At 34.6% G+C, this 14,239-nt stretch overlaps 1 protein-coding gene across 1 annotated transcript in view; it reads right to left on the reverse strand.

The window, feature by feature from the left end:
* The window catches only part of SEC61A2 (SEC61 translocon subunit alpha 2), a 41,849-nt gene that overhangs the window by 24,093 nt on the left and 3,517 nt on the right, over nt 1–14,239 (reverse strand). Inside the window, exons 2-4 of the mRNA XM_072653324.1 lie at nt 12,107–12,174; nt 8,115–8,180; nt 3,960–4,038 (exon numbers count right to left, since the gene is read on the reverse strand). Coding sequence (XP_072509425.1) covers nt 3,960–4,038; nt 8,115–8,180; nt 12,107–12,174 — 213 coding nt within the window. The remainder of the gene's footprint in view (nt 1–3,959; nt 4,039–8,114; nt 8,181–12,106; nt 12,175–14,239) is intronic.

Genomic DNA, 14,239 nt, shown 5'->3' on the forward strand with positions numbered 1-14,239 from the left:
ATAGGATAACTTCTTAATACTTTAAAAGATCTGTGATTTCATTAACATGGAGTCTCTCCTTACAAATTCATATCAGAACTTTATACATCAGATAATTTCATGAATTGTGGCCAAAAAATTTGCCACTTGTGATTAATTTTTTAGTGGTGCAGCACCTATCTGTGTCTAGGTAGACAGGTCTTTGAACATCAAACACAGAAACTGTTGCTTGCACACACTCAAAGTCTTACTGGCTTGTCAGGACCTGCAAAACTGTGTACTCTATGAATTTCCAAGAACCTAGGATCAACTCCTTTTGGAGGTGATCACATGAAAATATGACAAATAGAAAAGGAAGGCATCTGCTGCTCTCAAGGCAACACATGTGAAGGTTTCACCTCTAAGTCCTTTTCCCAGATAAAACACTATCAGTTTCTGATGTTAAGCCATTAAACAGGGTCAAGGATTTTTCTGAGTCTTTAGGATTTGTGGCTGTCACACTGGCAAGAGCAGTTGCCAGGCTCCATCTCCACAGGCATTGCTTCCCAGGATGATTTCTATGGGCTGGAAACCTTGCTATTCCCAAGGCTCTCAGATACAGGGTCCTAGGCCATCTCCTTTAGGATCAAGGTTGTAATGGTGACTTGATTTGCCTGGGACATGTTGCATTCTGTCTCTCCCTCAGGGTGGCTTGCTATTTCAACAAAGATGGCTTACCTGCACTGCATGTAAAAATCAAGTTTTTCCAGAAGAGCCACATCTCTGAATGATGTCTGTGAGGATTGAGTTGGCAGTAGGATCAGAGATATGGGAGGTTCTAGCATTTCTAGGGCTCCTATACCCAGCTGGTTGCTGGAGTTATGGCTATCTCCATAAAATACTATTTAGATGTTTCATCTTGGTGTATAGGTGACTGTTGCTGTGCTAGCAGAGTGAAATTTGGCAGTTTATGTCATTCTGGAAAGGCTTCAAGTAGTCATAGCAATAGATCATGTCTGTTTTTTGAGGACCAGCTAAGCAAAGTACAGTGAGGCTCATCACTAGTAAGTTGGTGACTTGGTGATTAATTCTTTGGCCACAAAAACTTCACAAAACAATGAAAAATACAAATGCCCTTCAGTCCTCTGTGGGCCTTTCTGTTTTGGCAACTGTACTTTAGAGTAATATGATAAAGGGGGTAACTAGTAGAATATAAACTCCTTCGGGGAAGAACTACTTCATTTTTATCTTTGTAAAATAAGTAAAAATTGATATGAATACACTGCCATAAGGAGGCAGGAAAAGCCAAAAATTGCTTCAGTCAGCAAACGTATGAATTACTTACCAAGTAGTAAGGCAGCCAAAGGTAACACTGTTTGCAAGTACATATTTATTTGTGAGAGCATAACGAAAAGGATGATGGAAAATTATAAGAATTTCACTTTATAAAACAATGGGAAGCAATGAAAGGAAAAAAGCTTAGTAACCTACCCAACTAAAAGAAGTCATCCTGACTTCTTAACTCAATGGAGGACAACAAACAGATGAAAGATGGAAAAATGGAGATACAATTTTGAGTTCTCATATTATGGCTTTGGATGTTCTTGTAGAGGGTATGACACTTAAGAAAACAATTTGAAATATTCAGCTGAATTAGACCAAGAACATAACAGGAGAAACCCAGACCGAACACAATACAATTTTGAGGGTACTAGGAGATCAAGGTATCTAAGCGGATACCAAAGGTATTAAAAAAAAAAACAAAAACATCAGGGATTATTGTTATTACTGAAAAAAGGCAGATGTGAAGAGTGTCAGCAACTACTGGCCCATATGTCTTTCTCATCAATACAGAAATTTTTGGGAGAACACCCTTTATACATATCAAAGGCAATTTCAATCAAAGTATCACAACAGAATAAGCAGACTTTTAAAAGTGATACTTGACAGTAGACCACAGATCCATCATAAACATTTGACTGAAAGAAGTAGAGAATATGAAATCTCATTCTGCTTGTTTGTTAACTATAAAAAAGCATTTGATTTGGTGGAAGAAAACACTGCCTTAAAGATTTTCCTTCACCAAGGTATCTCATACATGGATGCTAAAATTACACGATTCCCTGAAAGATCTAACAGAGAGAACCTTGTTCAACAAACTTCAGAATGCTAATATCAAACAAGATATAAAATAAGGAGATATATCCTTGCTGAAATGACCACAGTCAGAGAGAAGATACAGTACAGAATTCTCTGGGAAGAGAGATCCCTATAGATCATTAATTTATCCAGATGATCCTTTTTTGCAGATGACTGTGTTGCTTGAATGAAGCCCCAGAACAATGCAAAGCATCTTCAATGAGCTCTATCATCATTCAAAAGAATCTGGCCCAACTATCCTCATAGAAAAAAAAACAAGTAGCTAAGGAATGCCTATTGTCCAGATTAGAGTAGGCAACTGGACAGACAATACAGAATTTGTTCGTCAACATGCATTGACAGACATTTCAAAAGAATAATGAGCAGGGCCAGAATTAAATGGAAAGAGAATGAGCTGGACTGCCTTTATGAAACTGAAAAATTATTTTAATATCCTGAGGCTTCTCTTTGAAAAAAAAAAAAGCTCTCAGCAGTTGGTAAATGGCCAAAGAATGTGAACAGGAAGGTTTCAAAAGAAGAAATCAAAGCTATTAATTAATGTATGAAAAAAAGTTCTAGTTCACTAATAATTAAAGAAACAAAAATAAAAAAAACTCTGAGGTACTATTTCACACTTAATCAGATTGGTTAACATGACAGAATAGGAAAATGACAAATGCAGGAGGGGATGTGGAAAAATAGGGACACTAATACACTCTTGGTAGAGCTGTGAACTGATCCAACCATTCTGGAGAACAATTTGGAACTATGCCCAAAGACTGTGCATACCCTATGATACAGCAATACCATACTAGGTCTGCATCCCAAGAGATTTTTTTTTTTTAAAAAAGGAACCATACACACAAACATATTTACAGCAGCTCTTTTTGTGGTTACAAAGAATTGTAAACTAAGGGGAACTGGGAAAGGGCTGAACAACTTATGAAGGAATACTATTGTGCTATAAGAGATCATGAGCAGGATGGTTTCAGAAAAACATGGGAAGTCTTATATGAATTTATGCAAAGGGAAGTGGCAAAACCAGAACATTATATAAAATAATGGCAATATTGCAAGGGTGATCAAATGTGAATGACTTAGCCATTCTCAGCAATACACTGATCTATGATAATTCCAAAGGACTCATGAGGAAAAATGCTACTAACCTCCAGAGAGAGAACTGATGAACTCTGACAGCAGACTGCACATATTTTTTCACTTTATTTTTCTTACCTGTGTTTTTTGCAACATGATTAATGTGGAAACATATTTTACATGACTTCAAATGTATAATGGATATTATATTTCTTGCACTCTCAATGGGTGGGGGTGGGGTGGAGAGAATATGGAACTAAAAATAAAAATAAATTCTTCATCAAAAAAAAAAAAAGGGCTGAGTTTTCTAATACCAATATCCCCTGGAGATGTCCTATGGTTATGTTGAACATGACAGTTTCCTAAGACCTGTGGAGTAAACTTATTAGGAATTTAGAAGAGGGCTCATGGATGGGAAAGAATGGATTTATTTCAATCTTTATCGTTGAAAACCAACATCGCTGATATCACAGATCCATTGGAATACTAGCATTAGATAAAATGCTAATCAATTTGGCAAAAATAGTGTTCACTTGGCTCCTATAAAACAAAAACACTGTACTGATCTGATGGCACTGATCCAGTTTCTTTTTTGTCAAGGTTACAAGAGACACTCTTAATACGTTAAACATTCTTTATCAGTAATGCCAAGCAGACAAAATACAACAAGAACTAATCCACTGGACTCTTTCCTTTAAGGGCATTTAAGCCAATCTGGGACCAGAAACAGCAAGGGAAAAAAAAAGAGAAATAGTGGCACCACTGACCTCTGTTAGAAGCAAGAATAACTCTCATCCAGTAGAAAGGATCTGCAGAATCCGATGACATGATTCCAAACAACGGTATCTATAAGATATATGAAAGTATTTAAGTACATGCTAAAAACCTGTTATGCAAATCTAACATACACTTATGCTACACTACTTTTTATAGGCATAGAGCAGAATAATCCAAGAAAATAAAATTTCCTGTTCTAGAATGAAGGCGATCAGAAAATTATACCCTAAAAAAACAAATCCTTGAAAATTTTTAATACCTGTCTGGTTGTAGTCATATTTTTCTACTTAGTACATATACATTTCTATATATTTTCCATTTTAAAATTTTTTTTTTAGCTTGGACCTGAGTTTATGGTGTCAGGGGCTCACTCCAGATCAGCAATTTTCTGTAATTTATAGTCATAAAGAGTTGCCTGGGGGTACTAGCAAGTTATATGACTTGCCCATGGTCACAGAACTAGTATTTGTCAGAGACAGAATCTGAACTCAGGTATCCCTTCACTCCAAGGCAAGCTTCCCAATGACTATACCACACTATCTCTAAATATTTTAGGTAATTATTAGTAAGTCACATTTAAAAACCAAATATAAAAAATTAATAAATGTTCCAGGAAAAATTTGACTTTTTAAAAAATTTACTTGATAGAATTTTGCTTTTTCCAATTACACATATAAACAATTTTCAACATTACTTTTCTCCCTTCCTTCCTCCCTCCCTCCCATTCTCTCCTCAAGACAGCAAGCAATCTGATATAGGTTATACAGGTGCAATAATGTAAAACATATTTTTCACATTAGTAAGAACAATTCGTCTTTTAACACCAAGGCATTTCTTGACTTCAGACAACTTTGAATTCTGAAATGATGACTATAATCATTCATGTTTAGGATATGGACACACTGCCCACTGCCACTTAACACCATATCCCCCAATGAACAAAGGGGTTCATTTCTTGGCTAGAGAATAAAACAAGTAAGCAAGAAGCATTAAGTACCACTTCTGTACTACTGCTTCCAGTGGCCTCATTATAGATATTCTACATATATAAAGTGAAGAATGAGGAGCAAAGAAACATAGCCAATTCTGCCAGAGTTAAGTCAGTCCTCCTGAGGCCAAATATTTAAATTGCAATTCTCAGTCTCTCATGGTAGATAGAGGCAGTAACTTCCTCTGTCTACACAGGGTAAGATGTAAACTTTATTCACGGAAGAGCAAACCCTTCTTTGGCTATAGTGAAAATGCTCCTGAAGATCAAATTCTTCTCCCATTTTCCTTAGTACCTGCCACAACTTTTCTATAGCTAGAGGTAACAACTGGAACAGAGAACCATTTTATGTGAGTCTGTTCACAACAACAAAAGAATTACCACTGTGCTCATCAGTCATCACTGTAATCTACAGGTAACAATGGGTAGTAACAAGTTTTTCATGGCTCCTAAGATGAAATGATATATGCTTATCTTGGAAGACAGAAGCAAAGAACACAAAGAATAAAGGAGAATACAAATGAAAAACTCAGCAAGCAGAAAGTTAAAAATCTAAATATCCTCCCCATTTTAAGAAAGAGACGGCTTTTCTGCAGATTCCTAACCCATTCTACTCTACTCCTTATATTTAAGACTAGAGACACTTTCATAATGGTAAAATAATAAACAAACCTGGGGTAGGAAAGGGATGGTAACCAGAAACTCTTCTTGAAAATAAATTATAAAAGATACCAAATTACATTTTGCTGATCTGTAACTAAAGTGCCTTGCTGATGTAATTAAAAGTTCAGTTTTTAGAAATTAAAAAATATTAAAATCTAAAAGGATTAAGTTTATTTTTTTCAAACCTTTCATAAATTAGGGAAGCTAGGGGACTTTAGTTGAACAGATGAATTTTTACATTTTATTAACAATGGAAGAAATGTAGTCCAAAATGGGAAAGTCTTTCAAATTCAAGAGAAATTAGCAATATTTTTACACTGGAAATTTTGTTCCTGCAGCATATACAGTCAACCTCAACCACCTAACAGTTGAGTATGGCATTTTTTAAAATATACTGATATATCAAAGATAAAGCAGCTCTACAGGTGTACACTCCTTATTGGCCTCATCTGTGATGCTGTTTTAAGTTTTCCCTTTTATATAATTTTAAAATTTATACTGGCATGGATTTGAAAACCACTTTATTATCAATTAAGCATTTCACTCATCTGCAACCTGAGCATTCTAGTTATAAAGCTATTATCTCTTTACTTTTAATTTAATAAAGAAACCACTGTATGAGGTGCTAGAGATCCAAAGGCAAAAAATAAACTCTTCCTTTATTTTCTCACATGCCTAAAATATTCCTCATAGAATTCTTGGCTCAGCTCAGATACTAATAATACATAGAGGAAACCTACTCTGATCCTCCTACTAGGCTAGGGCTCTTTCTCTTCTCAAATTATCTTTTATTTACTTGTCTTACATATGTTATTACCCCAGTTTCAGTAAGTAAATTCCATGAGAGCAGGAACTGTTTTTCATTTTCATTTTTTGCATTCTTACTTCAGTGTCTTGTACACAATGGGCACTTAATAAATGTCTGATGAACTTATCTGTTTTAGTCTGATGAGTCGATCTCAAGCAATTTAAATTTTACTGGGGATTGGGGTAACAGGGAGGATAGGAGGTAATCCCTGAGATGCACTTTGAATGAAGATAAGAATGTGTGGAGAATACATTCCTGACATAAGGAATAGACTATACAAAGGCATGGAGAAGGGGGAAAGAATGTCAAGTTTAGGGAAGTAGGCCAGACCATCAAGTTCTTAAAGGGGAATAATGAGAAATAAATTTAGAAAAGTAAGTGGGAGACAAGACTGTGGAGGGCTTTACATGCCTGGCTCAGGAATTTGTATTTTATCCAAAAGGTATCTATCATTAATAATGAATCTTAATCATACACAGTTCACTCTTCAAAACATGTGGAAACACCTAGCCAATTGATGACAATGGCAAAAGATGGATAGAGTCAATGCTGGAGGGGCTTCAGAAAGGTAAGCAAGCACACATACACTGTTGGAGGAGCTGTGAATCGGTTCCAGAAAACAATCTGGAATAATGCTTTATTAAAAAAGTGACAAAAATGTTTATTCCTTTTAACCCAAAGATCCTGTTGCTAGCCACAGAACCAATGGAGTTCAAATAAAGAAAGGTCCCATATACACCAAAATACTCATAGTAGCATTTTTTGTTGTAGTAAAGAATTGGAAACAAAGCTAAGATCTGATTTTGGAGGAATGGCTAAACAAATTATGGCACATGAATATAATGAGATATTTATTACTGTACAGTAAGAAACAATGAGTATAAAGGATTCAAAGAATCATGGGAAGACAAAGCAATTGATAAAGAGTGAACTGATCAAAACCAGGAAAAAAACATATAAAACTGCAACAATGTATACGGGAAAGAACAAAATTCCCAAACTGAACGCTGTGTAGTTGAAATAAGTAAGCTTAGACCCAGAAAAAAGAAAGAAATTCTATTTTGCAAAGACAGTGGGCTCTATTAGCTGTGGAACACTACACATTCTCAGATTCAATTGACATGCTGGATGGTTTGCTAACTGTCTTTTCTTTTCTTTAAAAAAAAAAACCTTTATTACAAGAGATGACTTACTACATAGCTTAGAAATGAAGGTGATGTAAAAAAAGTACTAATGAAATATTTAAAAAGAAAACAAAATAGATATGAAAGTTGCCTCATTCTGCCTTTCCTTCGCTTTGTCCTCAATGTTAACATATTCCAATGAAAAGGAGGAAGGATAGCTATTATTTCAAATTTTCTATTTTTAAAAGAAATGTTCCACAAATCTACTTGAATTTGTTAATCATGTTTGTTAAACATAAACTTGTATTCCTTTATGCAGCTGAAAGTTTCAATACGTTCATGAATTCACTTTTAAAAGGTAATCATCTTCAGATGTTCAAAATTTTTAATTTGATTAATTTTTAGTACTTAAATTTATTGTAAATATGTTTTTGAATTCAAATACAGCACTACAATTTGATTCTTTGGTTGAAATACATAATTTAAATTCTATTCACCCCAAGAACTTAAGTATCACCAACCAACAAATGCATATAGGTTTTACAAAGTTAGAGTTACATACCTGACAACATACTAAAAAAAGGAACAAGGTTATAGCAGTCCATAATACTTTCTCTCTAAATTGAATCTGTAAAACAAAATAAAGTGCTGAAATGAATAAAAATTGTGAAATATTTACTAATGTATAACAAATCTTCACAATAATTTCATTTCAATAAACATTTATTGTATCCATGTGTAAAAACATTCCACACCATAATTTACCTCTCATGTAAGATGATTCATAAAACATCCTTTCAAACCCAGTTATCAATGAATTAAACCAAAAGTTCAACAAGTATTACACAATCTTACTCATTCTTCCTAATGCAAGGTCAATGAACTAATGGTATTGATATAATGAATGCATAAGTATAAATTAAAAGTTTCAGTTTCTTAAGATGCTTTAAAGTTAAACATACTTCGGTACTTTAAGGCTCTCTATTAGAGGCAGCTTGGTGCAGTGGATATAGCTTTGAACTTCCAGCCAGGAATATCTGGATTGAAAAACTGCCTCAGATACTTAATAGTTGTGTGTACCTGGACAAATTACTTGCTCTCCCTAGACCCCAGTTTTTTCACCTGTAACATGAGGGGGTTGGACTTGATGACCTCTAAGGCCCCTTCCCGTTCAAACTCTTTCATCCTATAATTTCATCACAGGAATTCCTCCACTCCCTCAGCAAGCTTACTGACTCATCAATGTGACACTGATAGCCCAAAAATCTAATGTGGTGACAGGCTGTATCAGGAGAGGCAATAGTCCACATCTGGGATACTGTGCTTAGTTCTAACCTCATTTTGGAAAGGAAACTCAAAGGTAGACAACGTCCAGAGCAGGCCAAGCAGGATGAAGAAAAGTGTTGAAAGTATGCCATTTGAAGACTGGTTGAAGGAAAAAGAGATCTTAACCTAGAAAAGCTTATGAGAAAATGGGGGGCAGGGGGAGGCAGAGGAAGGACATGCATGTTATCTTCAAGTGACTTTGAAAGGTTATCACACGGAAGATGGATTGTACTTATTTTGCTAGTCCCAGGTGGCAGAACTAGGAGCAAATGGAGGAAGTTACAAAAATTCAATTTAGGCTTAGTATAATGAAACATCTCCTAACAATTAGAGCTATCCATAAGTGGAATATGCTGCCTAGAGATGCAGAGGAAATTTCTCATCCCTTCAGGTCTTCAAAGAAAAGCTAGATAAGTACGTTACAGAGGTATGGGTTCAGAATGATTGGGTTTGTAGCTGCTGAAGTCCCTTCCAAATCAGATTAATCTAGCTTTATCTTTTGTAAAAGGTCAAAAAAGTTGCTGTAGCCTAGAAATATATATATATATATATATATATATGTATGTATATATATCTTCACATTTTAGCTCGGTAGGACTTGCCCAGGGCTGCTGATTCACTGATATAGTCTACAAAAGTTCAGTTTACCAAAATGCTCACAGCAGCCCTTTCTGTGGTAGCAAAGAACTATTAAAAAAAAAAAAAGTAGGAATCCGTCCACTGTAGAATAATTTAAAAAACTATGCTGTATGAAAATTATAATGTGGGGTAATAAACAATAAAATGAGTCCAGAGAAACAGAAGAAAAAGAAAATTAACTGAGGAGATGTAAAATAAATATAATCAAAACAATATGTAAACAAGCAGATATAGATATGATTACAATGTAAATGAAAATATCAATTTTAAAAAAGTTGGACTCTGAAGTAACTGAAAAAAATATTCAAAGTCTCAAAGAATAGATAATGAAATATAGCTTCCCCTCCATGGCAGAGGTAAAAAGGGCTACTACGCTAACATATTATACATTCTGTCAGGTGTGGTTATTATGTTGGCTGTTTTTGCTAATTTGCTCACTTCTTCTTTGTCACAAGAAAATTCAACCTGGGGAAATGAGTGAGTGAAAAGGCTGTGATATAAAGATAAGGCAATGATACAGTTTAAAAAAACCTCAAGGTCACCTTCATGACAAAATAAGGCAATATAGTAAGATTTTAGTGAAAGTCTTAAATATAAATCCATAATCTGTAATGACAATAAATACAAAACCATAATATAATTACTAAAAATATATTAATAATTGATGAAAAACTGATTATCAATTGTTTAGCCAAATAATTGATAAAAATTACCAACTGACAAAAAGCACATAGAAAATAAAATATTAATTTTGTTTATGGCATTATTTGTCCCTTTTTATACCTAAATATGTTTATCTCTGCTCTCTGTATTTAGATTAAAGAAGTCTGTGGACAAGGTGGCCAAATACATATGATGTAGACAACTGATCACTATGTCCCCCACTACGGGGTTTGAAATTTACATCCATCACTTATTTTTGTGAGGTAGCATAGTCTAAAAGAGCACTAACCAGCAGTCTGTTGACCTGGGTTCTAGTCTCAACATCATCACTAACCAGTTATGTAACTCTAGACAAACAACCCTCAGTGTCCTGAGGGAGTTGAACTAGACTCTCAGGTTCCTTTAAGTTCTATGATTCTAATTTACAGTTTTTTATCTGCTCACTGGGAGGACTATTCTTTCTTAATGTACTTTATACAAATTCTACTTGTTATCTTTTGCCAGTTGTCTGCTCTGACTTCTCTTAACTCTAGTAATCCTTATGTTTACTTTAATTGATTTTTCTATCCCATCTATGGGATGTTTATATTAATCATGCCTTCCAAATTCTAGATATCCTGTTAGCCCATTTATGAACCAATTTAAGTCAAAGTACAAAATTTTGCAAAATTATAGTAAACTAGCAGGACATTCCTATTTATTTATAATTTTCCTTAGTTCTTTAATATTTCTTTACAAATTTTTGGACAATGAATCAAAATTCATCTTTCTCTACCACAGGTTTAACTTAAAAATGGGCACTATCATGAAATACTTTATTATTATTTGCATCAAAGAAGTCAAAGTCAATAGGCATCTATCTAAATTATGCTACAATTTTGGACCATGATATCAGTTTTCTTCTCCATCTATTTCCAATTAACAGAGATTACAATCATTGCTATTGCATATGCAACTTAATGAAACTGAAAATTTTCAGTTATATTTTCCAAATAAAATAATTATTGGAATATCAATTTGCTCAGCTAATGTCTACTTTTTGAGTCTTCATTAAGTTAACCATTAAGCTCAGCCATCATAGGCCAAATACCAGATTGAAGATCATGAATTCCTAAACTCCAGCTATTTTTGCATGTAACCATTATAAATTTGGTGTCCTGTTCAAAAATTTTTTTTACAGGACATATTCTTGAGAAGATAAAAATAATTTACCACAAGTATTATTCATGGGAAAACCAAAACAGGATGAATAAACATTTATAGGCTGGGTACATGCCTTTAATCCTTTTTATTAGGGAGGCTAAGGCTGCTGGATAGCTTAAGCTCAGGAATTCTGAGCTGCAGTGGGCTAAGATAAATAAGATGCTCAGGTATTCACATAAAAAATTCAGCACCAATATGGTGAGCCCTCAAAAGCAAGGGGACACTAGGGTACCTAAGGAGGTGTGAACCAGCCTAGGATGGAAATGGAGCAGATGAAAGCTAAACAGTGGGATTGATCCTATGAGTGGCCACTGTACTTCCAGCATGGGTGAGATAGGGAGACCTAGTCTCTGAAAAGAAAAAGAACAGGCATTTAAATAATTGTATATTGCCAAATGCTACACATTAACTGATAGGTATGTCAAAGAAAAAGGCCTCATTTCGTTCCTGTAGAAATGTTGCAATTTTAAATAAAATGTAATAGCTTTCAAAATCATAAGATAATCTGCCTAAACTTGTTCAAATTAGTCTATATTTCAATCTTTTTCTATCTGAGTAGAACATGAACTGATAATTTTGGAGACATGAACCATCAAGGTTAAATTAAACTAGGGCAAACAGTAGCACAAAATAGTAAGAAAAAAAGAACACTGACCAATAGCTTAAAAAATTGGGACAAGAAATACAAATATCCTCTATTTGTGACCAAAATGTTATACTTACCTTCCTTTCAGGTTTCTGAATTTCTGGTAAAACTGCACAGAAGGGTTTTATAACTTCTAAAAATTTAACTGTTAAAAGAAAAGAATTATTCTATGAGTATATTACAAAGTTTTACAATATTTTTTTTTTTTAATGAAAGCTATGGTTTTGTACTGAATCAAAAACAGGTATTCTCTAAATCTGAATGTCAAAAGTTTAGTCTTTCACCAACAGTTTATGATTATTTCCAACTTATAATGTGATGCCTGAATCTGTCCCGATGACAGCAACCAAAACCCATCTGTCTTTTCTTTCACTTGGGCTTATCAATGAAAAAAATGCTAGATATTATTGTCACAGTCTAAACTTAAAATAAAGTTAACAAAAGGTCCTCTGTTCAACTGTCTCTCTGATATAAATGCAAAAATAATGACTTAGCTATCAGAAGCAGAAAAAAATATATAAGCAATTCTGATGTTGCGTTTTTCTCATTTTAAAAAAATGGTATGAAATCTGACAAGACAGTTCTAAACTTGGGCAGAGATTTTTTCTATTTATAAACTAAAGGCCCTGTGCACATTTTATTTTGACTATTCTCAGGAAAAAGATAATTAAATAAAATTGGCTTTGTACAATACCTTCAGGCATTGCTGTTGCTTATAAATAAAAGCATTAACTAATGAAATGGAATCACTTTCACCACAGCCACAACTTAGCTTTTTGCAGTTTTTCTATAAAAATGTACAATCAATACATTAGGAATATTGGCTAATTGCTTCTATAATGAAAGCAACAAATTATCATCAAAACTAATGTTTAAATAAGTAGGCAGATTCATGTTTCCAAAATGCTAGTAGAGTTATTAATAAGGGCCTATTCTTTTAAAAGGTTATTGTTTCAATCTCTCCCTAACAATCTGATGCCAACATTTCCAAAGGCAGTCTTTATAAAGCTTTGAAAGTCTGTTTAGATTTACCTTTTCTTTGAATGGAAAATAAGACTAAAAGTAACAATAACAATGTTTAGTCATGTCGATTTTTAGAATTTTAGATTAGACTACATGATGTTCTACAAAAATTGTTTATGTTGTTTATGATGCCTAGAGTCATCCTACTCTCTTCTTTCTTCCATACACCAGGTACCAATTGTTGTTTTACCCCCACCATCTCTTTCATCTGTTACCTCCTCTCCATTCTCACAGCTAGTGGAGCTAAGTAATAGATAGAACACTATACCTGGGGTCAGAAAGACTTGAGTTCAAATCTAGCTTCAGACTCTTAATAGTTGTGTGACCTTAGGCAAAGCACCTACATCTGCCTGCTTCAGTTTCCTCATCTATAAAATGGACATAGCAGCACTTATCTTCCAAGAGTCATTGTGATGATCAAATCAGATATCTATAAAAGCACTTTGCAAAGTTTAAAGAGCTAAGTGCTAGCAATTATTATTATTACTATTATTACAGTCACCACTCTCAGAACTCCTTCCTCTCATCACTAACAGGTGCCTAATTGGTCTCCCAGGTTCTATTGTCTCCCCTTCCCAATTCATCTTCCACACCACTGTCAAATTAACCTTGCTAAGGAAAGCACTCTTCTGCTCAAAAAAACTTAATAAAATCTTCTTCCAGGTGTTCCATAACTTGGCTCCAGGGGCAGCTAGGTGGTGCAGTGGATAGAGCACCAGTGCAGGAGTCAGGAGGACCTGAGTTCAAATCTCATCTCAGACACATGACACTCACTAGCTGTGTGACCTTGGGCAAGTCACTTAACCCCAATTGCCTCATCCTGGGTCATCTCTAATCATCCTGATGAATATCTGGTCACTGGAGATGGCTCTGGAGAAGTGAGGCTGGTGACCTGCACAGCCCTCCCTCACTCCAAACAAAGTCAAGTGCAAGTCATGTCATCATTTCTCTGATGCATGGTCCTCTTCAGCAACGAAGGACAACGAATGAACACAGATACACAGATACACACACACACACACACACACACACACACACAAAACTTGGCTCCAACTTTTATATATCCAACAATTATATATTCCATATGATTCTTCTGAGCTCCAGTCACACACTAGAAACTGCCTAGAGGACAATTCCTTCTGGAAGGGATATGGACCAGACCTATGATTTAATTGAAATAAGGACTT

This window comes from Notamacropus eugenii, chromosome 3, assembly GCF_028372415.1.
Source record: "Notamacropus eugenii isolate mMacEug1 chromosome 3, mMacEug1.pri_v2, whole genome shotgun sequence".
Taxonomy (NCBI): domain Eukaryota; kingdom Metazoa; phylum Chordata; class Mammalia; order Diprotodontia; family Macropodidae; genus Notamacropus; species Notamacropus eugenii.